The following is a 25,634-nucleotide window of genomic DNA, read 5'->3' as shown; positions in this document are numbered from 1 at the left end:
GAATGGGCAGGAACATTCTGGACCGAGGGAGGAGAGAAAGGAGAAGGTGATGAATAAGTTGAATATAAATCTGCAACGGAGAGGAGGTGGAGGGAGGCGGCGGCAGCGGGTCATGTGAGGCACAGTCATGCTGCGGGCCCGGTGAAGAGACAGAGAGAGGCACCTGGGGGGGGGGGGGGGGGGAAGGGGCGCGGCGAGGCGGCCGGGCTGAGGGAGGGCTGCCTGGCCGCCCGCCCGCCCGCCATAGCCACAGCCCTGCCCGGCGCCCCCTCCCCAAAAGGAGCGCCGCCGCGTGGGGACAACCCCCCGCCCTTCCCCCCTCCTCGGGCTCGGCGCCGCTCGGCAATTTCCGCCACGCGAGCCGAGCCTATTTCCGTCAGGCTCGGCCAGACGAGCTTTATGTCTGCCGGCGGGGCGCGCATGCGCTGCGGCCGCCATCTTACGTTGTCTCTCGCCTGCCCTCCCCTTTGGCGAGTTTTCCCCTCCCCCCTGCAGCCCCGCGCAGCGCCCTCCTCCAGCGCTTCGTGAGGAGACGGGGCCGGGAGGGGGAGAGACCCGCGGCGGCGGGGAAGCCGGGAGAGGCTCAGAGGGAAGAAAGGACGGGGCAGACGCGCACGCGGGAGGAGGAGGAGGACTGATCCCAGGCGCGGTTCTGCGGAGGAAGAGTGGGTGCCGCCTGTTATAAAGGGGAGGAGGCGGAGGGGGAAGGAAGAGCGTGCGGAGCGGAGCCTCCTCCAGAGACAGCCAGACACAGAGGGAGGAGAGAGAGAGAGAGAGAGGTTGCCTGGCTGGCTCCCCCTTCCTCCCTCCCTCCTTTTCATGGACTCTCTTGTTGGGCTGCTGCTTTTCTTCCCTCCTTATTCCGTCTCTTTAATACCCAAAATGATTCAGCTCCATGGCTGCCACTGATGGGGATGTCCCTGCCCGGCTCAGCCTGCCGCTGCCGCCCTGCTGTGCGCCAGTCCTGTACGTATCTGCGCTCTCCTACTACTACTACTACAGCGGCGATGGCGAGGGGCGCCGTCCGCCTCGCCGGGCTGCCCTGAGGGCCCGCCGGTTGCTCTCGCCCCGCCGAGGAGGCGGCGGCCCGGCGGCGCCGGCGGCGCCCGCTGAGGGGAGGGCGGTTCTGCCGGCTGCCGGTGAGCCGGGTGAGCGGCGGGGAGGAAGGGGCTCGCCCCTGGGGCCGGCCGTCTGCCGCGGGCATTCCTCCGCCCGCTGCCCACCTCCCGGGAGAGGCGCAGTCGGGGACGGGGGGGTGGGGGGGCGGCCGTGAAGGGGGGTGGTGGAGACGAAAAGGGGGGGGGGGAGAAGGAGAAAGAAAGTGAATGGCGGAGGATTGAAAGTGTCACATTCAGAGGCGCTAATCTAGGGGCGGCGGAGGACCCGTCCTCGCCCCCTCCCTGTCTCGGAGGGGAGGGGGGTGGTTAGCGGCGGTGCCGAGGCGCCTCAGCCTGTGCTCTGCGGGAGCCGGGGGTGGGGGGGGGGGGGGCGTTGTGCGTGGTGTCTCTCTGCCCTGCCATGAGCGCAAAGCTAACTGTGTGTGTGTGTCTGTCTGTCTGTCTCTCTCCATACCGGGGGATTGCACTCTTAAAATACACGCGATACAATGCACCAGCCTGACTCAGCCGCAGACATTAGTGCTAGGAAGATGGCGCACCCGGCAGTGTTTCCTAGAAGGGGCAGCAGCAGTAGCAGCGGCAGCAGCTGCGTTACTGCTCCCACTGCACCAGGTACCGGCGTTGGGAGCGCTGCCCTCTCCGCCGAGGATTATCAGCCGCCTTTGCTGGTCCAGCCGCCGCCTCCATCTCCTGCGGTATCTTCATCAGCGGGTCCACAGCCGACACCCCCTCCTCCACAAAGCCTGAACCTCCTCTCGCAGTCTCCGCTTCAGCCACAGCCTCTTGCACAGACTGGAGCTCAAATGAAAAAGAAAAGTGGCTTCCAAATTACCAGTGTGACCCCTGCTCAAATATCAGCAAGTATGAGCTCTAATAACAGCATAGCTGAGGATACAGAAAGCTACGATGACCTGGATGAGTCCCACACTGAAGACCTGTCGTCTTCAGAAATCTTGGATGTTTCTTTATCCAGGGCCACTGACTTGGGAGAACCCGAGAGGAGCTCCTCTGAAGAGACTTTAAATAACTTCCAAGAGGCAGAGACTCCTGGGGCTGTTTCTCCAAACCAGCCTCATCTTCCTCAGCAGCATGCTCCTCTGCCTCATCACCCGCCGCAGAGTGTTGTGATCAATGGAAGTGTTCACCCCCATCATGTTCATCACCACCACCATCTTCACCACCACCATCATGGACACCACCATCCATCGCATCCTGGGGTGGGCAGTGCCCCGATTTCTGGAGGACCGCCACCCAGTCCATCATTTAGAAAACTATCAACAACTGGAAGCTCTGACAATGTTATATCAACTGCACCAGTTTCTGCTGCATCATCCACTGGTTCCCCAGCATCTGTTGTGTCTAATATCCGCACTACAAGTACTCCTGGCAATTTAGGTGTAAGTCCTGCTACTGGAACTAGTACCTTAAATAATATGGGTGGTGGTAGTTCTAGTGTGGCAAGCAGCATGCTTGGTACTATAAATTTAAGCAACATCACAAGTACTGGTAATGTAAATGCTTTGTCTGGAACTAGCAGCAATGTTAATGTGAATATCTTGAGTGGTGTTGGCAATGGTACGAGTGCTTCCTCTAGTGTCATTAACAATGTTACTAATCCGACTGCAGGAATGGCAGTGGGATCGAGCCAGCAGCAGCCTGCATCTGGCACCTCAAGGTTTAGGGTTGTAAAATTAGATTCTAGTTCCGAACCTTTCAAAAAAGGTAGATGGACATGCACTGAATTCTATGATAAAGAAAACACCGTTGCAGTTTCAGAAGGAGTAGCAGTAAACAAAGCAGTAGAGACGATAAAACAAAACCCGCTTGAAGTGACTTCTGAAAGGGAGAGCACCAGTGGGAGTTCTGTTAGCAGCAATGTAAGCACACTGAGTCACTATACAGAAAGTGTGGGAAGTGGAGAAATGGGAGCACCTACTGTGGTACAGCAGCAAGCGTTTCAAGGTGTGGGTCTGCAGCAGATGGATTTTAGCAGTGCTGCTCCTCCGGCAATTCCAGCATCTAGTATACCACAGAGTGTTTCTCAATCGCAGCTTGCACAAGTCCAGCTGCATTCTCAAGAAGTAAACTATCCACAGCAAAAGCCAGGGGTCCAGCCTCCTGCACAGGCCAGTTTAACCACTGTTACTGGGGTTCAGCCAGCCCCGGTTAATATGTTAGGTGTATCCCCATCTCTGGGCCACCAGCAACCTGCCGTTCAAAGTATGGCTCAACAGCAGCTACCGTACTCTCAGCCGGCGCAGCCTGTGCCGACGTTGCCGGTTGTGCAGCAGCAGCAATTGCAGTATGGACAACAGCAACAGCAGCCGCAACAGACAGTTCCTACGCAGATGGCCGCGGGTCACGTTAAGCCGGTGAACCAAAACTCTGTTACGGGGGCTATGCCAGACTACATTCAACATCAGCAGATCCTTCAGACTCCAGCCCCTGCCATGCAGCCCAGTTCCACCGGAGTAGGAGCAGGGCAACCGGTTCCTGTTGCCCAGGCGCAGAGCATGCAGCCTTCAGTACCAGCACATCCAGCTGCTGCCCCAGCTCAGCCTGTTGCACATGCACCGCCAGCGATACCAGGTGTAGGTGCCGGTGGTCAGATGCTGAATGTTGGGCAGCAAGGAAGTGTAGCCGCTGTGGTGCAACCACCGTCTGCTGCAAACCAAATTCCACCTCCAGTCATGCCGTCGACGGCTGCTCCTCCATCTTCGCAAGTAGTGCAGCCTGTGCAGGCAGGAATAATGCAGCAGGGATTGCAGGCTAGTGCTTCAGGCCTCCCTCAGCAAGTGGTCATTGCTCAGCAAAGCACCTTGTTACCTGTACAGCCACAGGCACAAGGAGTGGAATCTGTAGTCCAAGGAATGACTGGCCAGCAGCTGCCTGCGGTTAGCCCTATACCTTCTGCTAGTACTGTTCCTGCACCAAGTCAAGCTGGTTCAGCTGTGCCCCCTGGCATACCTTCAGCTTCTATAGGCTTGGGACAGCCACAGAATATAGCACAAGCTTCGGCCATGCAGAATGGGAATTTGGCTCAAAGTGTTAGCCAGCCTCCCTTGATATCAACGAGTATAGGTATGCCAGTGGCACAGAGTGTGCCACAGCAGATACCGCTAAGCTCTACCCAGTTCCCCGCACAATCACTAGCTCAGCCAATTGTAACCCAAACTGAAGATGGCAGGCGCCCTACAGAACCTTCCTTAGTGGGTTTACCTCAAGCTGCCAGTGGCGAGAGTGGTGTTGGAGCATCGGCTGTTTCGGATGGTGGTAGCAGCAGCATGCCGTCCTCTGCTTCCCTCTTTCCACTGAAGGTGCTGCCGTTGACGACGCCCCTTGTAGATGGTGAGGATGAGAGGTAAGACTGCCTGTAACTTTATTGAAAGATACACTGTCTGATAGTTTGATTTGCACTAACTTGCAGGTCTCTCTACAGCCATTCTGTGAAATAAAGTGTGGTGGTTTTGGTTAATTAAAAATACGTATGTCGGGTCCCAATACATATAGGTATTGTATTGAAATCCTTGTTTCTTGAGGGGTGGGTTGTATTGATTATGCTCTGAAACTGTTGCGTGGGTAAATTGTGTTTAACAATCTGTAACAGTGTGTATATTCCCATTGTATAGAGGAAGACAAAAGAATACGGTGGAGTGTGGGTATGTGAGTGGTGGTTGTAGTTTAGATTGTTTATTATACTGAAATAATTAATATTTATTCTTTGGTAGCGTGTTTTTTTTTCTTCACAAGCCTAGACTTCATCCTGCCTTGGCTTCTTTTTTTCAAGTATTGACTTTACTCAGGTCGAACCAGTTGCAAGTCTGTGGTGTATGTAGAAGCCTTCTCTGTGACAGCCAAGAGACGCTTTAGGCAAACGAGTATGGTGGGAAAAGGGAGGTTCAGCAACACCGTTGTGGCTCTTTAAATTGAACTTGAGGCACTTTTGGTCTTGGTGGTTTTGCTTCAAAGCATTAATCCATTGTGAGCGCCGCTCAGGCCTGCGGAGGAGTGGTAAGCCTTTCAATCTGGTGCACCCATTCTGTGCAGTCAGAGCAAGGAACTGCACATGCTCTCCCACGTTCATCTTCTCAAATAAATGACCACTGGCTGGTCTTAAAAGTATGTGCATGTGAATATTCCCATTTCTTTGACAGTGTGTGCAGAGAAACCGTGTCGTTTGTGAAGGGCTGTTGCGTGTGCAGGCTGAAGCGATCCAAACAAGTTTTCAAATACAATTGTTTGATATTAATTACGTGTGGAGATTTCTCACTATGTTGAGTAGTACTCCTGATATGCATTTACAAATGGGCATGAAAATTGCGATGCTTCTCCCAAAGCACTTGTCTGAGAAGCTATGTCAACAGGAGAATAAGATAAATAACCTACCTTGAGAAAGCAGGAGTGGACAGAGAACACTAGAAAAGGAAAACTGAGACTCAGGTGAGAAGGCCAAATAAAGCATTAAATGCTTAGGGGTGGGAAAAATGCCATACCAATAGGACGTGAAGAGCTTAAGTATCTTCTCAGTACTGTAACTGAAATCAGGACTAATATCGTTGGCCACACTTGACTTAAAACAAAAAACAGGCAAAAAACTCAGGTTGGTGGGAGAGGCCGGATTCTTTTCTTAATATTGAAAATACTAACTCTATCAGCAGTCTCTGATTATGTTGATGATGAGGTGTTGACTGCCTTAGTGGCTTTCATCATGTCCTTCTAAGATGCCAGAGAGCTATAATGAGTATCAGCTTGTCTTCCAGGAGTGCTGGAGACAAGTTCCAACACTGTTTGATTCTGATTTATGTTTTTTAGTCAGTAAGTATGTGAAGGTGGTAGAAGACAGATGAAGGTGGTAGAAGACAGATGAAGGTGTTGAAGCCCACGATGTTACCATTATGCTCTTACCAGTCAATTTTCTCAGAAATGATTTTTTTGTTTTCCTTCATTTTTCTAGACCAGAACACTAATCCTTCTCTTCATGGGTCTTGTTTGTGTTTGGCTATGTGTGTTTTTTCTTCTTTAACCATGGAAAAAAAGCCCCCTAAGCTGTATGGGGATCCTAGCTGAGTATGATCATCATAAGCTCATTGATAATCAGTGTTTTGGAAAATTACATCTAGCACGTGACTGTACCATGATTTTAAGAGCATATGTTAGAGCTGTTTGTCACGATTGGTAGTTTTTCCCAGAATGTTTAAATCCCCCAGGGTAACAATAGCCAGAAATACCTTCTTCCTCTGTTATTTGGCTAGCTGAAGATCATATCCTTTCTTCTTCCATGAATGTTGCGCCTTTGTTCAATTTGTCATCTCCAGGTAGACTGTACTTTAGTTTAGCTGCAGTTGGAAAAGCATTTAGGTGCTTTACATAGAGCAGGATATGACTCTATTAAATGGAGACCAAAAATAATCATGGGCTGTTTTTTTGTGTGTGTGGAAGTAGTGGTCAGGTCACTTTTGTGTACAGTTAGATAATTTACAGCAGCACTTCTCCCTGTATATCTGCCTGTAACATTAAAAGCTAAGTGAGATTACTTCTGTTTCCGCTTCCAGGGGATCTCAGGGCAAAGTGTTACTTGTATTGTCATCTTGACTGGAATTTCTTCTGGTCTGGAGCTTAGACCTCATCACTCACTAGAGGTGGTGCAAGATAGGTTCTTATTCTGCTTGTCTCCTCATTTATCAGGCTATCCGATATCTCTAACTAGAGTTCTCTTGAGAGTATTTTTTGTCTGTTTGTTAGATTATCCTCTCATTCGCAGGAGCTAAAGGGTAATACATTGTAAAAGTGTATGAACCTTTAAGAAACAGGTATATTGTAAGTGTGTGTGTGTATAAAATCCCCATTTCTCTGTTTTGTGCACATGCATATGTCACTGAAGATTTATATCAATACATCCCAAGTGATTCTAAACCTGGCAAGGGAAAAGGTAGGAGAAAGTAGTAAGTGATGACATAATTGGGACAGTGGAGAAGCTGTAAAATTCCATTTGCTTTTGAAAAAGCATCTGACCCATGTAATACCTTGTTTAGATTAACTCCCAGCTTTTGTTAAACTTGTATGTTTCAAGACGTGCCAGTATCTTTAAGTCTTCAACCCTGTTCAGTTTTTAAAACACTATTTATAGGTCTTTCAGTGCCTGTTACCAGGGCTTGGCCTTTTAAATACAGATGGCATGGAGTGTATCTACTTTGAAAACAGTCACCTTTATTTCCCCAATATGAATGTTGTGTGTTTTTAATTGTCACTATGACATGAAATAAGGGATACTAAAAAATAGCGGCTTGGCAAAAGGCTCTACGGAGAATTGATTTGCAGAATTTTTTATTAAAGAGAGGATACAAATAATACTGTTGTTTTCTGTATTTAGAAACAAAAATTAAAAATCTCCAACCCCAAACAATCCCTCCATCAAAAAACCCCACCCTAGTTCTGAGTAGTCTTTAAGCCTGCTGGGTATACTGTAGATGTTTGTAGATTCGTCATCTCTTCTGATATGTCAATCTACAAAAATGCAGGCCATTTTTTGGTATTAGTATCTATTTTTTAGCTTCAATTACGGTATGGATTTGTTTTAGTGCATGATTCTCATATAGCTTATTGGATTTGCAGCAGTTACCTCAATTTATTTCATTCACTTATAAAATCCTATCAATTTTAGACATTGTCTTTTGAGCTTAGTATTTAATTTCTAGAACTATAGAAGAGGATTTCTTTCTTGAACCATAAATATGGAAGGATACATATTTATATTGCAGTGAATTATTTTGTGTATTTATACTTAATATTGCAAATAAGTTTTACATCTTCCTAGACTATGCTTTATTACACTGTAATTGCTTGTGATAAGATTTTTGTACAGACTTACATAATTCTTTACTCGTAAAGTGAAAACTGAAATCAATGTATTCTAGAGCATTTATAAAGGCTGCTGTAAGTGTATTTAAAAATAGCTTAGTCTGAAATGCTGTTTACCATTACTCAAAAGCAGATTCTGTGAATGAAGGATAAGAGAACTAATAACTGTCTCCCTGTCCTTGACAGCGTTTCCTGTAGAGTTGCTTTCGTTCTTTGGTCTGATGCAAGTTGTTCTCATCTGTTTTTGTGTTTCATCCAGCAGTGAAGCATAAGAAAGGAAGAAAAAGTGATGATGAACATGTAAAACTGACTTAGATATTTTAAGTAGTCTTTGTTATCTGACAATCTCATAATTTTCTTCTTGAAGTGAATTTTTTATTAAAAGATCCCTTTACAGCTGGACAGAGGGGAAAAACGTGGAGTAAATACATGGAAGGTGTGTGTTTTGGCTTGTTATTAAATCTGTGGGCAAGCTGGATGATTAGAGCTGAATGTGAGAATTGAAAGACTTGTGAACAGCCTTGGAGAATCTCTTAGTAGTAAGTACTAACTAGTGCTAGCCTGTAATGCAGGAGTGCAGCCAGAAAATAGGAGTAGTTTTGATTGCGTGAACAAGTATATAGAAGGAACATTGATCAAGTACGTAAAAGATTTTTACAGATGTAGTCAATACTTGTTGAAGATATTAGTAAGCAGCAGTGAATGAATCCAAAGTAGAATGGGAAGTTTGAATTAAACATTTTTGATGCAGTAACTATTTTGCATACCTAATTTTGTAAGCTGTTTTAGAGTTTATATGGACTTTAATTTGGTTTAAGTTTTGCTCCTGTGTATTTGATGAAAAAGGGAGAAGATACTTTACAACAAAGAATTTGTGGTGCTGTAGCATGGATTTATGGTGGGGTTTTTTTAAGTCACAGTGTTGCTATCTTACGTTTTTCAGATTTTAAACTTGCTTTAGTCTTGCCACCAATCTGAAGATTGCATAACCTGAATTCTAGGAGATTTCTCTTTTAAAAAAGTCTATTCATATCTTCAATTTGGCTATTTATGGAACTTGAAAAAATAGTTACTCTCAGTAATGACAAGTCACATGAGTAAAAGAGAGCACTTTGGTGAAGAAAATGTGGTTGCTGTTGTATCATGTTGACAAGTCCAGCTTTCATCTGGTGAAATAAAATACTTGCTGTTGGCAGCATTGAATTTGTTAGCTCTCCACTCTAAGCGACGAACAATGAAGAATTTAGGAGCTGCACACTGTGTGTCTGCTGACTGGCTATAGGTGGCAATACCTGTTTGGATGGACCTTTTTATAGATGCTCTTTCTGCATGCTGTGATACGCTTTGAACTAAGCATTGCTACAGTGCTTGGTATAGCATTGTCTTTAAAGACAGGAAGAGCCAGCAGATTTCAGGGGTTGTAAAAATAGTAATTTAGCACTTAAGGCAAATTGTTGGAGATACTGAGAAATGTACCTCTCTGACTGGTAGCCTGATCTCCAGAAAATGTTCCTTAGCACTGTGGTTTTGTTTTTTTTTTCTTCTCTTTGGAAATTGTAAATGGGTAAGTAGCCTAAAATCACCTGCATGCTAAAACATACAAGCTGAAAAACAGCCAGAAAGTTTTAAAAAACTTAGTGTTGAAAAGCAGTCCTGCTGTATCATGATTTGTGTTCTTTACGTTACAGGCTCCGTTTGTCAGTCTGTGTTTCGGTAGTGAAGTGTTTCAGCCTTCACAAGTTACTGTGATCTCAGTAATGCCACAATACAGTGATGACTGTAGGTTGGTGGTAAGCTAGCATAGTTATGAGGATAGGAGGAGCAAGTAATAATAAAACCCCAAAACATTAATGTACCTTGCTTAAGTGTAAGTTAAAAGATGTTTGGATGGCACACCTGTGCTACCAAAAAGCCTATAATAATGCTGTTGGCTTTACAGATGATAATAAAGTAAATAAACCTTTTCAGACCTGTGTCTTAACAGCTTAGGAAGTAGATCAAGTTGTAAATGGTGGTATCACAGGTATGGTCTTTTAGAAGTAGAAACTACACACACCTGAATATTGATGTAATAATAGCAAGTGTTTCTTGGAATATGACTTTTTTGGGATTAATCTGCTGTCTTGGTTTGCAATTCGGTGTAGGTGAAATGTAAACAAGAATAAAAGAAGAAAACAGCATCTTCATTCTCATTGATTTAATGCACTTGTTGCTTTGTATTCTTGATTAATTTATGAGACTAAAATATGTTGTGTGCAATATGTATTATATTGTAACAAATGATTATTTTTTTTAAAGTGGGCCTGTACCTTTCATTTACTGCACTTAGGCCACCAAAGGCAATGCCATTAAGCAAAAGCATGCTTTAACAGCATACTAAGCAGGCACTAAGGGGAAGATTATTCAGTAAATTATTTCATGGTAATGATCACCATAAATAAGGAACTAGTTTATTCTCAATGTGATTGTACAAGAAACCATAGCCTAAAGCTAAGATGGAAAGATCTCTGGAGTGACTGGAGACAGCCACTGTATTTTAGCCTGTTCTAAAGCATTCACAGAGTTAGGAAGGGCACGGTGGAAATGCGACGTAATTATGGTATCAACCTGCAGCAACTGATCATCCTTCTGGCTGTAATGTCTTGCAACACTTGGGCTCTTTGGAATTTGCTAACAAAGACAGTAGTTGTGCTAAGGAGTGCTGTGATGGTAGAAACCCTTATCAGCTCATTTTGTGCAAGCCTCCAAATGCCTATTATGCATTACCAGCCTTGGAAACAGGGTTTGGTTTGTGGTTGCAGTTATATGCAAAGGTCTCAATCTTCCACTGAAGCTGGATAAACATTCCTGAGCGAGATGTTCAGAGACTGTATGTGTTTGGCAGGCAGGGATTCTAATGATCCCCTACATGCAAGTACTAGAGTGTAGTGCCTGTGATAGTTTGGGTGTTCCATCATTGCTGGTTACCTGATGGACTAAATGACTTGCTAATGCCTTCTAAATGAGGGCTTCTGACTTCGGTGCCACGCAGAACTTACAAATAATACTCATTGTGGGTCAACTACAGATTATGCTTTAATAACTGAACTTGTGAAATTTAATGAAATTTTATTAGACTTCAAAGTAAAAATCTTAAGCGCCCGTTTTGGTAGAGAGGAAAAGTCACTGTAAACTTGTTGACCTTTTTTTTTTTTTTTGAGCAATGAATTAATTGGTTATTACACGCCATTGAAATTATTTTGGCATTATTTTTCCATACTTCAGAAATTACCCCTGAAATATTTTCTTCTGCTGCTCCATAGTCTTAAGTACGCTTGCTAGTCTTGATTTCATCTAAGTTGTTCTAAAGCTGTTGGTAATTTAACCTTCTTTCTTCAGTTAGTAGTTTTCCAGAATTTCACTGGTCTTTGTCACACTGTTTGAAAGAGGGTACGTTGAGCCTAAATATTACTGCTGTAAGTTTGAAATAATGCTATGTGAATTTGTATAAACATAGGAATATGTTTGGATCTGTGGTGCTCTGTATGTATATATGAAGTCAAGCTTTCACCACTGTGCTAAGCATGAAAAATCAATATCTAGGTATGTCTATATTTGGGCACTTAGGCCAATGTGTGTTGTCATGTGTGTTTTAAATGTATTTTGTGTGTGTGTTTAAGTGTTTATTATACTGGTTTGAGGTTTGTAGTGTTGTTGAAGCTTCATATATTGAGTACCTTTGACAGTTAGGACATCTCTTTAAGTAGGCATTCAAGCTTGAAGTTCGTGTCCCGATTTATATTTCTTCTTGCAGTGCAGGGCTAGCAATGGTCCAGGAGAGTCAAAGTAATTTCTTTTTTTTGTCAGTGAAGAGCTGCTACCTTGGCATACTGTCTTTTGTTGTTGTTACTGGCCTTCCTTGCTGTGGGGAGGGGGTATGAGCTGAAATTGATATGGAACTTTGAAAGAATGTCAGAATAGCAGAGTAGGAAGTAAAGCAATTGGAAGGGTTTTTTTAATCACTAAGGGTTAGAGATGTAGCTTTTTTTTTTGTAGCTGACTGTATTCCTTGTAGCACAAATGCAAGTACCACTGATGTCTGGGGTTTTTTTTCCACAAGGAAACTTTTGAAAAACTGATTTGTATTTTTCTAAACTCGAGGTGTGTCTCTATCATCTGTTCATGGACCTTTGAATAACGTGCTCTTTGGAGTACAGTTGAGGAGTACGTTTTTGTAGACTGCTAAAACAGGCACCAGATCTTCCATAGGTTTAGGCTTAACAGAAAAATATGGATGAACCCACAGTCTGTCAGAAGAAATAGGCAGTTATTTCTAGTAAGCTATAGATTTGATGACAAACAACTTCCAGTTGAGTGTCTCATAACATGTTGCTTAAGTGTCCTAGACCACTTGGACAGGTGAATTGTTTGAGCATGTATGTGACTTGGTTACTTGTACAACCTTCTGTTTTTCTTTCTGTGGGACTTTTTTGTTGTTTTAATTAGTATGGATATGCTTTTCGGGGCTCTGATTTCATTGTGTGTAAGATTTGAACTACTTCAGCAGTTGCTTAAGCAACAGTATCAAAGCACTGTGCTGAGTATTATGGACAGTACTGAAAGCTGATGAAAAAGTGGATATGCATTCAACAATAATCTTAGTATCTTAATACATTTAGTAGCTTTTTTGGCTGGTATACTGCAGTCTAGTTCCTAAAGATGAGTTACACACACAAGGTAATTTCAGCACACAGTTACATTAGTGTATGCTTATATCTGTGTGTTCAGTGTTACTTCATTCCTTTAAGATCAGAAGGTTCAAATACAGTGTAAGTTACACTGTATTTTTGCTGACATTGATCTTTTATTTGTAATTCACTGTCTCACAGGTCAGTAACAGTCCTGGTTATTGGTAACTGAGTGTTAATCTTCTTTGGTGCTTAGTATCTTGTCAGCAGTCCTTTTAACTGCATAAAGCGTTAAGTTTCTGAGCTTTATCTGTTGCAAGTTGCTTGCACTTGGCTTAGAAATGGTATTTTTCTTTAAATAATTGTAAACAAATGTATGGTATAGAAATACCTTTTACTGTTTTTCCAGTACCTTTGAACTCCCTGTGCAATGTGGAGGGATGAAATCCCTGTCAAGATGAGAGAAAACTTTAAATGCTTTTTAAGCTTCCTCTGACCTTCACTTCACAAACTGTCACAGTCGTGTACAGATGAAAGAGATGATGACTGGCAGTTGTAACTTACATAAAAGAAACTGAAGAAATCAAAGAATTACAAACGTAACCATATTCAACTTGTGGGTTTATTTAGTGTTGTTATAGTTAGTAAGGAAGATTGTGATTAAAAACAAACCCAGCAAGTCTGTATGATTGCTCTGACTTCTATTGTGACTGCAATTTTGAAATACTTCTCTTAAAGAGCAAGAAGCAAAAGTTTCTCAGGCAGAATCTGAATTGCAACTTGTTTGGCAGATACATTGTGCCTGAGATGGGATAAGCACAGTACAAAAAAGAACTTCTGTAAATTTCGTGGAAGGTTGTCTTCAGCTTGGTAATTTTACTGTATGTATGTATAGGGGTCAAAGGATCTTAATGTCTTTTTGCACTGTGTGAAAAGCTTCTGTGTTTTTCTGAGGAGGTCTGTTTCTGGCTTCTAAACAGCACTCAAATTCTTTCAGGTTGAGCCTGACAGAAGTGAAGGCTTTCGTTTCCTCTAGGATTTCATGAGCGTTCGTGCAGCAGTGCCTGTCCTGTAGGAGGGCATGTAAGCGGAAGGCGAACCGCTCAGGATGTTTTATGATTGGGGTGTGTGTGTGTGTGTGTGTGTGTAAACTTGTGAGGCATGAATTGAGAATCCTGTACCATAAATGACATCAAAGGACAATGACAAACTGAGCATCTTTGGAAGGATTTTGTAGTAATAAATAGTTTATATTCACCATTATGGTTTGTTTATACTGAAAGCTATTTAGTGATAATCTTGACCTGGCCCTAGCTTGAAATGTCTACTAAACATTTTGATTAATGTGTTTGGTTTTTTAAATTATTTGATCTAAATTTTTGAATGTTGTGTATCTGTATACATGTATATGAGAACATATAAAACTTAATTCTTTAAAATACCCTGCAAACCCCAAAACAAATCTGGTGGTGAGAGGAGCAATTGCTGCTCTTACAGTTTCATTTCTTGCATTCTTACAAAATAAGACCAAGTGAAAATAAAATAAAGGGAACCATGAGTTAATGACTACTTACTTTAAGTACTTGTTAAATAATTTACTGTAGCACTCAAATGAATTCAATGTATAAATGTACCTCTTTAATCTCCTGAATGAGGTTATTACGTTAAGAATGGATCAGCATATCGCACTGCCAAGTGTTTCTTTAGTAGGCCTAATATAATACATTGGGTGAAATGGCAAGTTACTCATAACTCTTTGCAGAATGGTGCAGGCTATGCATGTGCCTCCATGTACCTTCCTTTCTTTCCAAGTTGGTGAGACTCCTTCCAGATCCCTAATTGCTTGTGAAAGAGAAGTTCCCCAGCACGTATTTGATTGGAGAGAGAGAGGAGGGAGGAAGGAGGGTGTGAAATGCTTATGATGCTGGTTTTGGTTTTCTCCTGCTGATGGGGAAAGGGGTTTCAATTTTTGAAATGGTATCAGGCATGTGTGTGTTAGAGCCAAGTATATGCAGTTGTTGGCAATCGAGCCTGTTATTGATGGGGTAGTAGTTAAAAGGCCTGGTTGTGAGTTGGGGCTCCACTTTGCAGGCTGCTTGAAAACAAAGGGCAGAAAAGATGGTCCTAAAGGACTTTGTCTGATGGCCATGTAATTTGTAAGTTTATTCTAAGATAGTGACACCTTAAAGCATGTTAAATCCTATATGTTTTTAGTGCTCTATGAAAAAACAGAGCAGCAAATCAGGCTGGTGATCTGTACATTCCTGTAGAGATGTACCCTGTGAATAATGAGGTACGCCATCTCTGGGGTACTACTGTGTTGAAAACTGAGTCACCCTTCTGTCATGAGCTAGCCTCTGCTCTAAGGTTTCACTGACTGTAAGGTTTCTCTTGGGATGTGTAGATTCTTAGTGCTGCTTGCTTATGCTGTAGCACTGTGAAGTAATTGAGCAGCCTTTTTATTTCATTGCAATTTGACATGTAAATAGTAGCTGATTTGTGTGAAGATATTTTCAGCTTCTGGAGAGTGCTGTGATCAGTGGAAGGGGAAGAAAATATTTAACATGTTATAGCAGACTTGTGGCTAGTAATAGTTACCTTCATTTTTTGTATTTGACCATCAGAATTCAATCTCTTGGAATATTTAATGTGGATATTTACTGTCCACATATATAAAATATTTAGAACATACTTTTTAAATGCCTATGAAGTGATTGGATTAACATGTTTATTCTGGAAGCATCACAAACAGTCCTCTAAAAATTCTGTAAAGGACATAGTAATTGTGTTAAGTGTTCACGTGTATTTTCAAATAGAAGACTGTCTTTATATTTATTGACCTAAAAAGTATTTAAGAAATCCACACAAACCTGTTATTCATTAGAGAGATGGAGATTCTGAACCTTTAGACTTTGGCAAGAAGGATATTGAGGAATCTGTGTGCTTCTTCAGTGTGATTTCTTGGGAATGGATAGAAGAGTTTCTGCTCCTCTTGATGGCTTTTGGACAGTGGCCCACTGCTGTAAGTAGTAGTGACTGGTGGAGAAGCTTTTGGCCAGCTGAAGCGGGTTTTGTAGTCTGGCTAGTGTGACCGAGTGGTGTGGTGGTGCTGCATATCCTTGGCAGTGAGTGTTTTCATTGATGCTTAACTGTTGAGGCCAACACCTTCCAGAGTTACAATGGAATTATTACTGGCTGATGTTAATTATACGATTACTGGGTTAACGTATTTCATGTGCATGCAGCTTGCATCGTAAGATTTACTAATGTATTTGCTTTTCTTCATGTGAAATGTTTCTATTGTAGTTTCACGGCATTGCTCTGTTTATATACCTAAGAACAGGCTACAAAACTTTGCTCTGCTCCTCTCATGATAATTTTGGTGAAATGGCACACTTGGAAAGCTAGGTTATGCTGCTTGAACTAGAGCATCCTGTTTCTCAGCCAGTAATGGTGTCTTTCAGTTGTTCTGCTTTAGCACTGTCCAGTGTTTTTTTCCAGTTCTCCAGTTGGGTTCAGCACCTGCTGTTCTTTGCTTGAGAGCTCTTGATGAATGATAGATACTTTGGCTCAGGCAAATGAGGCTGGCTGTAGGTGAGCCTTTACAGAAGGAGCAGTGAAGGGGATAAGAAAAAGGATGGTACCAGTAATTAAATGGTAAGTTTTTGTGCTGCTACTTCTTCTTGTCAGACTGTGGGAAGACCTTCTGTTGCATTATTACTTTCCTTTCTTTGTTCTCCTAGAGAGTCTCTCCCTTTGAGCAAAAGCCCTTTGAATCCTTGTAGGCTAGGTTGGCGCGCTTCTGCAGCGGTAGAGCTGGCGTTAGGGCCAGTGGCTTTCCTCTTCTCTTCTTGTATGTGTTTTCCAAGTACAGCACAGTGTCTTACCTGGTCAGTTTTGCCTTTCTGAGGGTTTTCAACTCCTACCCACTCTTCCTATGGTGAATTTATAGTTTTAAGAGTTCCAGATCTATTGCCAAATGTGCCAAAATGGTCATTTGTTTTTGGTGTGGACATTTACAAAGCTCAGAATGTCCATCTTGTAAATTATGCAAGCCTTTGAAAACAAAAAGCTAAGGACTTATGGCCTGTTGTGTTGCTGGAGCCTGTCCTACAACATCTCAGAATTCAGTTGTGGTGGTATATTTCTTTAAATGACTAAAGATGATCTACAGGGATTAGAAGGAATTCAAAATAAAAGGGCAAAGTAATACCTAAACCAAGAAACAAATCTCTAAAGCTGAATGGTAAACCTATATCAGGCTTCTGATTGAGAGAATGACTCATGAGGAGCCTAAAGCTATGATAACATATCCAATTTTTTGTGCTTTAAATTATAAATGAGAACTAGTTTGGAACAAGAGGTGGACCTTATGTGCCCTCAGATAATTTGGGAACAAGATGGTAAAAGTGCCTCTGGTAATTTTGAGAGCGGTTTTGTCTGCAGAGCTCATTGCTGGAAGGTCCTGTTGGGGCCTAGCAATTAGCAGCACTGAAAGTGTGCATATACATCTAGTTACATAGGAAACAATATGGAATTATAATAGTCCATGGAAAATGAAACTACTTTTGGCTTCAGCTTTTAGGACTATTAGCTAATTCAGGGGAACCAAGCACATCTTTGAGAGAGTTCTTCTGTAGCTTCAACTCTCACCTTTTTTTGGTGACTTTGGGAGTATTTAGTGCTGACAACTGTTGAAGACAGGGTTGTGCTCCAAACTAGAAATGTGCTCCAAACTAGAAATGTGCTCCAACTTAAAATTCTTCTTACTTAAACGTTATTGAAAACAGTAGCAAGTATTGAGGGCAGGAGAAGAAACTATTCGATCAGCATGATAAAACTGAGGCACAGGAGGTGGCTGTATGTATCCCTTGACTGTTTTTCTAGAAATGTGAATGATTAGAATTGATCCCATGGCTGCTAAAAGCTAGCTGGGATGCAGTGATGTTTTACTGACGTTACAGAGTAGCAAAGGTTCAGAGGCTGTTGTACCTTTAAAGTAGAGGAAGGTGTAAAACTACTATACTTCCTCAAAGCATAGGTCAGAAAATAGGATGTGTAAGCAGAAAGAAAATATTTATGTCTTTGTTAACAAAACCACTTAGAATAATTTTTTTTTTCAGGAAGCTGTTCTCGTGCTTTAAAAATGTAATGGTCAGCACAGCGACGGCTTAAAATAGCATTTTGGATGCTATAGCACTGGCATTAGAGCCCCTGGCGAGTATCCAGGAGGCCTGTAAAAGAAGAAAAATGCTTTAAATGTTAAACCTTCAGAAGACAGCTTCTGATCTTTAAATCTTGTGAAATTTCAAAATTATGCCTGTTTAACAAAATACAAGAGCAAGCTTAAAATCTTGTGAAGGCACAAAAGATAAACCATTTCTTACTGGCAACACAAAATAATGAAGTTGATTATAGGAATGCGTGTGGAGGAGCTGGCTGTGGAGGGAGAAGTTGTGCCCAGTAAGGTGGTAGCTGTACCAGTGTGGTTAAAAGAAACAAACTTCAGCAGCTGGATTTTTCTGTTCTTCCTGCTTGCGTGCTTTTCAGATGCTTGGCTGTGCGTCAGGCTACACTGTAAGCTTTCCTGGGCTTAAACATACAGATATGTTCATTGCTTATGTGATGGACTGAAAGTAGGTTGCAGGTACCAGGAGGAGGGATGGCCTTTAGCAGCCTCTGTCCCAGCTCGGAGCAGGGTCATCCTCGGTAGTTCTATCCAGCTTTGGGGAGGGAAGATGGCTTCTGTGGTGATAAAACTCCTTTTTTGGAGTCTGTGCATAACTGTATTAGCGGTTGCTAATGAATAAATAGGCACCTAGCAAGCATTTGAAGCTGCAGGGAGCCGTAAAGGTTGAGGCTGAAAAAAGGACTCTGAATGAAGAGGTGAAAAGCTTCCTGTGCTTCCAGTTCTGTCAGGTAAATGCTGTTGACAAAGTTTCTCTGAACTGTATTCACAGTAAAAAAAAAATAAGACACCAGGACAGTTCAGCTTGATTCGTGCCTTTGTGGTCACACTTGCAACCAGGGTACTAATAGTAATTTCCAAAAGCGTTACCAGGATGGAGGTATGATACGCAATTTTCAAAACACTCCCTCATGGCACTGTTGTGCATTGAGGGGGAATGTGACTTTACACCTAATAAATTCTGGGGCACGTTTTTCAGGACTCCCAGATTTCAAGAGTTGCTGGCGTATCAGATGCTCTGCAGATCAGCAAGCACGTCAGAGGTTACTAAACCCTAAAGGAGACAACTAATCTACTTAGGGTTTTTTTTCTGACTTTATTTAGAACTTGCAGTTTGTAATATATTGAAAATAGCTTTCTTCCCATTGTGTTGTATTTGTTTTAATCCATCCAACAGCAGAATACTTTCAGAGAGTAGAATGTGTGTGTCTTTTTCAGTCTGTGGAAATTAGTATTTTGCTTAATGAGTTTGTCCTTTGACAAGACCAGAGCATGATCCCTAACACGAGTACCATTGTGGGAAAGACTTAAATCAAAACCTGGGTTAAGAAAAGCCCCAGGTGCTGTATCTGCCCCTTCCTCTCCTTATCACGTGGCTTTTGGCTAAATATTAGTATTGTATTTCATCTGCAGCACCTGTTCCAGGAATCCGACTTCAGGAGCTGGAGGAGTCTGCAGACTTCTCAAGGGGTTGTATGTGGTGTTTGGAGAGAATGTTTGATTAGACTGTAAAGTGGAGTGTGATGTGGATTATACACACAAGGCAATTATGTTGCAAGTTACCAGTCAAATGAGTAATAAATGTAGAAATGCAGAAAGCCTGTTGATCTTCTGCCAAACTTTGTATATATTTTTTTAAATAACGGCAGTTGCTAAAGCAAGTAAGTGACCTTAACTTGTCTTTGTTATCTCAGATGTTCTCTGTTGGCTGCAGAATCAGGTAGTATTGGAGAAAATTGCTGTTTGGCATAATACAAAATTCAGAAACCAAAGTAATATACTAAGTCATTCTGTGGCATGTAACTGATGTAAAAGATCAGTTACCAAATAAGACTTTGCACAGAAGTTTAGTGCCTTGACATGAATTTCTGAATCCATTGGGGGGGGGGGATGGAACCTGTTAACAAGTTCATCTAGACTAACTTCCCATTGCTTTAACGAAGCGTCTTAAATATGAGATTAGAAAATGCTGTATAAGACTTAACTAAAATAGGATTAGCCAAGTGTTCTATTTATGCTTTGACTGTTGTTCAGGAATTTTTTTGTCTTCGTGCTGGATAGTCTGTGGTTTGAAATTTCCATCATGTTATTATATTTGTGATATTAGAAGGTGGTGTGTTTATGGGAACATTAAGGTGGTGAATTAATTGTTCAGTTAGTTTGAAATATCTTAAGCTTCTCAGAAAATGGGCACAGAGTTGTTGGAAATTAAATTAAAACATCCATAAAGGAATATCAACCATAATTGCTTTTATGTTGGTGCTTACCATGTACTACTACTTGCTCATATCTACTGGGAGAGGGTCAAACATGAGCATCGTGCATTCATGGAAGGCAAACTGTGTGCAGAGGATTGGGGAGGGTGGTGGAACCACACATACAAGTTTGTGTAGCTTTACTCTTAAGAAAATGCACCTGACCCTCCTTAATATAAATTTGTGAATATCTCCATAAAGCATCATAGGAGAAAAGGGTCTGAAGAAGGTGGTAAATTTATTAATCTGTATTTTATTGTGACTTTGTGTATGGTAGAAAAGACACCAATTGGTATGTTGCTGAGCAATGCAAGACAGCACGACCTTTGAATTGAAGATCATGAGTAGAAATCTGACTGCAGGGGGAAGACTGTGCTCATAAAGGTGGCTAAAGTAGTCAAAATATAGGACAGAGAAGGGGTGCTGATGATCAAGACTAAAAGGAATCGTTCTTATGAAATGCCTTCTAGTGGGGAACGTTCATAAAGACTGATGGATGAGGAAGGGAGGGTAAGAAGATAAAGCCAAGTCTACTGATTGTGAATGTATCTTCCTTCTCCAGTTGTTACTCTGTAATAGTATGTGTTGTTTTAACCCTTTCTTAAGCTGCTATACTTTGTATGTTTAGATATATCTAACTAGTTTGGCTGGTTCCTTTTTCAGAAGGATTTTTCCATGCTCATTGACAGAGGGTTTTTGCTGATATGAAAAATCTTTGGTCTTGTCTTTTCCATACTTATGGAACTGTGCAAACATTTTGAGATGTGCATATAAGAGTTGTGTGTGCTGTTTCCTGCAGGATAAATATGCCTGTGATGAACAGTTAAACAGTACAAGGGTCTAAATGGCTCCGAACTGCAAAGTTGTTCTGTAGGACTGGGTTGGGTAAGCTTACAAATCCCATTAGTCTATTAACTTAGTGCCAGTAATTTGAATAGTTGACTTTTGCAAAAACTTGTTATGCAATCAGTCATGATTTCAGCAGAAACTTGAAGTATGTGGTGCTGGTTAATAGGCTGTGAGGATGGATGGAATGTTACTTCTGGTGGATGAGGACTTAAGGTAAGGTGCTCCTGATATACTTCTTAGTTCTAAATAATTAAAGAGAAGAAAAATTGACTCTCGTTTGCCTTTGAAAAGTTGCCAGTGCTGTTTGCATTTGGGAGACAATCATGCTTTTGTAATTAGGGGTTTGAGACTAATGGAAGAAAATTATAAAGGGATTAAGTTTCTAATATCTCTGAGCATTTAAATACTTTGGTTAATTGATATGACTTAAATACTTTTAAAAAATTGTGTACCAGAGTGGTACTAGAGATCTTTTAAGGTAAAAAAAAAAAAGTGTGTAAGTAGAGTGAGGGTGAAGGCAAGGCTCAGAGGAAAAATAAGGAAGCCAGAACAGCTGAGTGCATGCATAATTCTTACTGCATAAGTTGCTTTGAAATCAGTGACTCCTGATGACAGTGCCCTTAAATGCAAGAGGGAATAGAAATACTTGCTTGTTATGTAGATCACTACTGAAGAACTTGTTACTCTTGTTAGCATATGATTTACTTAATAAACCAACTAGAAGCTTTAGGAGATAGCAGATGGAAAAAAACAGAAGTAGAATTTCAGTGATTGTACTTATCAATAAATAATATATTTATTGGAATGAAACTGAAGTACAAATATTTTCACATTGTTTGGAATTCATATGGAAAATATGAATGGTCCTAAGGACAGTGGAACCTGATTCAGATAATTGTTTAATGCTGTTTTCCTGTTTTGATTTGGATCATCTGATCTCCCTTGTTATTAAAGCTTTTCAGCTGCCACACAAATGTACCTCACATCAGGTTCCAGCATCAAAACAAGCTGTTAAATTCTTTTGTTTGTAGTAATGGGGTTTGTTCTCTAAAGGTTAATATAATCAGTTCAAATAATTAGTTGTGTAATAGAAAGCCTACATAATAATTAAAAAAAATCCCAACACCTGAAGTTTGGTGCATGTAAGTTTAAACTGGGAAGGGAGATGGACCAAAAATGTCATCTTTAACTTTTTAACTGGTACTACTTCATTCTTGCAATCCTGCCTTGATCTAGGAGAAGGATTTTGCATTTATGATATGGTAGTTAATTTCTGTGCTGCATCTAGACAGGACTAATTTCAAAGCCTTTCACAAATGCTTATTATTTATAGATATTTGGTATCCATTTTTCCCTGGAGGAAAAACAAGAGTGACATAGCCAGGGAAGAATTTTCTATTGGAATTTACTCACAGCTGTAGAGAAATTCATTGAGATTTTTGTACTGCAACTGCTTCTTTATATTTCTTTTTGACTGAATGGTTCTCTAAGGGAGCATGAGTAGGGGGGTGGGGAAATTTGAATTGCCACAGAGCTAATTGTGTTAGTTATTTGAACAACTTGTCTATCTCTTGCCCCAATAATCCCCAAAAGTAGAATCTACATACCTTCCCCTTGAGGTTTTTTGATTTTTCACAACTTTGACTTTCCTGAGTAGTTTCTGAAATTTACTCTATCCTTAAGGTTTTAAATAATGTAGTGTTAGCTGAAAACACATGTATTTACAGAGTATTTATTGAAGCCAGTGGGATTATTCATTAGTCATGTTACATCTCTTCTACTGTGGTTTTTTTCATTAGTGTGGCTATTAGTTCGGTTAATAAGAAGAGACATTGTAACTTTAAAAAAAAATCCAGATCTTTGATATTTAAAACCATATTTTATGATACATAATATAAAAATGTGATATGAAATGCCCATGCTAATGTCAAAGTCTTTGGCCTAGTTTAAGTAAATTAACTGTATTTAAAGGGTCCCAAGTGACTCTGTTTACTTGACAACTAGGGAGGAGGAACTTAGTCTTTCTAATTCTACTTATGCATTTAAGTTAATACAGCTTGTCATTTCAAAAAAAAAAACAAAACCCTCATGCTGATATTCATGTTTCAGGAGGGGTTACATTATTTGCTTTGTTGCTCTTGGATTATTTAGTAGTCTTGGCATGTACTCTCTTCAAATGCAATGTGTCCCAAAGCATCCTGATAAAAATCCCTTCAAGTTGATTAAAAAAAAAATAGTCCCTGAATATTACTTACTATCTTTGCTCTTTTTGGAACTGGCTCTTTGAAGCTTCTGTTTCTGTTCACACTTTATTTTTTTCATGTCTTCTGGTGTTTCCTGGGTTAAGTCATACAGATAGATGAAAGAAATTTTTTTGCAGTTATCTCCTGGCTCTTAAGTTTCAAAACAAGTAGTTATAATATGAAATACAGTTATTGCACACATTCAGAACTCTTATCAGTTGGAGAAGAATTTATCATCTTCACAAAACATTTTGCACTTGTGAAACTAAAACTTTGATGCAGGCTTTTTGTATGATGCCCTAGTTTTGTTGCGTAGAGATTTCTAGTAGATTGTTCCCATCAGTTAAAGTATATGGTATATTGCCTGGAAGAGGCTCTCAACAGATAAAGAAAGGCTTCCCCTAAATTGGGAAATACCACGTTGACATGTGCAAACAAGAAAGTTTACCAATTTGATAATGAGGTGTCAAGAGTGATATGTTAAATATAGTTACTTAATGGTCTTGTGGCACACTGTGCTTCACTGAATGCATGATAATTCCTGTAAAGAAAAAGCCTGCTTTTACAAAAACTAGTATGCAGGTCTCTTGAATGCAGCTTTTGTTTCCCATAATGAAGTGCAAATACCATTACTAATTTTTAAAAAATGGGCATGAAGAGGAAAAGGTGGTCTGCTGGTTGCTGCTCCTGCTTGTTTCTGAGTCTCAGAAGTTGGTACACTGGAACATCTCACAGTTTTACTCTTCCTTTTGTAGCTTGTTATTCCTTTCTGATAGCTGACTCCCCTCTGAGGAGCAGGCTTGGACTAGGTGATCTCCAGAGATCCCTTCCAACTTCAACCAGTAGTTGACAATAGGAGAGATTTTAAGAAATTTAATTAAAAAAAATTGTAAAAATGCATTACTTTATGCAGCAAGGAAGTATGGTGGTTTTTTTTAAAGAAATGAACATAATTGGGTCCTATGATGGTAAAACAGGAACTGAAGGCGGTGCTTTGCTAAAACAGAGATAACATTCTTCCTCCATCACAGGACTGAAACTGAAAACCTTAAATATCTTATGTTGATGTGTAGTTGCATGCCTCAGTTGTATTACTTCTCATAAGGTTACAGTTAATTCTTGTTCTGTGGAACATCTTTAACTTATTCCCAACACCCCCTGCATTTTATTTAGTCCCTACCCTGAAATATTTTTCAAGAAACTGGATGTAGATAATGCTGTAAATTCCAGTGTCTGCTTAGTTTCAGACAGCTTGCTTCCTTCAGAAGGTCCCTTACCTGTCTCAGCATCTTTGCCTTCCATCTTTGCTTCAGATGGGATGTTCCAGCAAGGGGAAAGCATGTGTGGTGCATTCACGGCAGTATTTTTATGCCTTTCCAGCCCATGGTTTTGGTACTGGCTATTGCTCATATTTAGTTTATTCTAATATATTATATGATGGCCAGTTTGACTTAATAACAAGCTAGATTTTATATGTAGTTTTGATTCTTAAGTGTTAGTATGATGGGTATTTATTCTTAAATGAATTTAATTGACTACGCTACAGTTTGAGAGGGAGAGAACATCTAGCTTTGAGTAATACATTTCTAGAAAGACCATAAGGAAAGTTGCTGCTTCTTCGATGATCTATAACTAGTACTTGCATGTTTCACCCATAATCATGTCTGCTTTCCTGACTCCTTCAGTCTTGGAACCCACAATGCATCATCAAAGCTGCATTTAGTTCAACACTGTGGGACTGGGGGGGTTTTGTTACGCCTGATTTTGGGGAGGCTAGATTATTTCCAGAGATCCCTTCCAACCTCTACAAGTCTCTGAACCTGTGAATGTCTGAGGAAATAAAAAGTCTTAAGACCCGGCAGCAGCAGCTGTGGAAGGGAATAGGTTATCACACAGGTGGAGGTGTGTATCCATATGACTTGTGATCTGCATCTTGCTAAGTCTGAAAGGATCACTAGGCTAGACCTGCTGTTTCCAGATACTCTAGCAGTGAAAAGTTTGTGTTCATCACTTTCCTTATCTTGTGTCTGCTGAAGTAGTAGAGAGTGTGGCAATAACTGCACGATGGACCGAAAATAACATGCTCAGACTTTTGCTGTGCTCATTGTTCAGTACTTGTTAGGGGTTTGGGTATTTTTTTGTGGTTTTACTTTGGCCAGTGTGCAGACCAGAGTGGCTGTATTGGAGCCAAGAAAATGGAATGTGCTTTTGTCTCCTTGTTCACATTTATTCAAACTACTTATTTTCCTGTTTTAACTGCTAAATGGCTTTGGTAGGTAACTCATGGTAAAACAAGGTAGAGGAATTGGCTGTTGCATGTCTATTCAAACACCCCCTCTTGAACCTGGTGAGGAATACCTTTGCATGAACTTTGGTGAAATTTTCTGGGAAAAAAAAAAAAAAGTAGGTATGTTAAGTATTAAGGTAAACAGGAGAGAACAGGTATTGCTAAGTTT

General features: G+C 41.1%; 1 protein-coding gene across 1 annotated transcript in view; it reads left to right on the top strand.

Moving 5' to 3' along the window:
- The first annotated feature begins 689 nt into the window (after positions 1-689).
- The window catches only part of TSC22D1 (TSC22 domain family member 1), a 93,817-nt gene continuing 68,872 nt past the window's right edge, over positions 690-25,634 (top strand). Inside the window, exons 1-2 of the mRNA XM_084276200.1 lie at positions 690-966; positions 1,616-4,479. Of these exons, the coding sequence (XP_084132326.1) occupies positions 1,649-4,479 (2,831 nt within the window). The 5' untranslated portion in view covers positions 690-966; positions 1,616-1,648. The remainder of the gene's footprint in view (positions 967-1,615; positions 4,480-25,634) is intronic.

The sequence above is a fragment of the Gallinula chloropus genome (genome assembly GCF_964237585.1).
Source record: "Gallinula chloropus genome assembly, chromosome: 1".
Classification (NCBI taxonomy): Eukaryota; Metazoa; Chordata; class Aves; order Gruiformes; family Rallidae; genus Gallinula; species Gallinula chloropus.
This window is presented reverse-complemented; position numbering and strand designations above follow the sequence as displayed.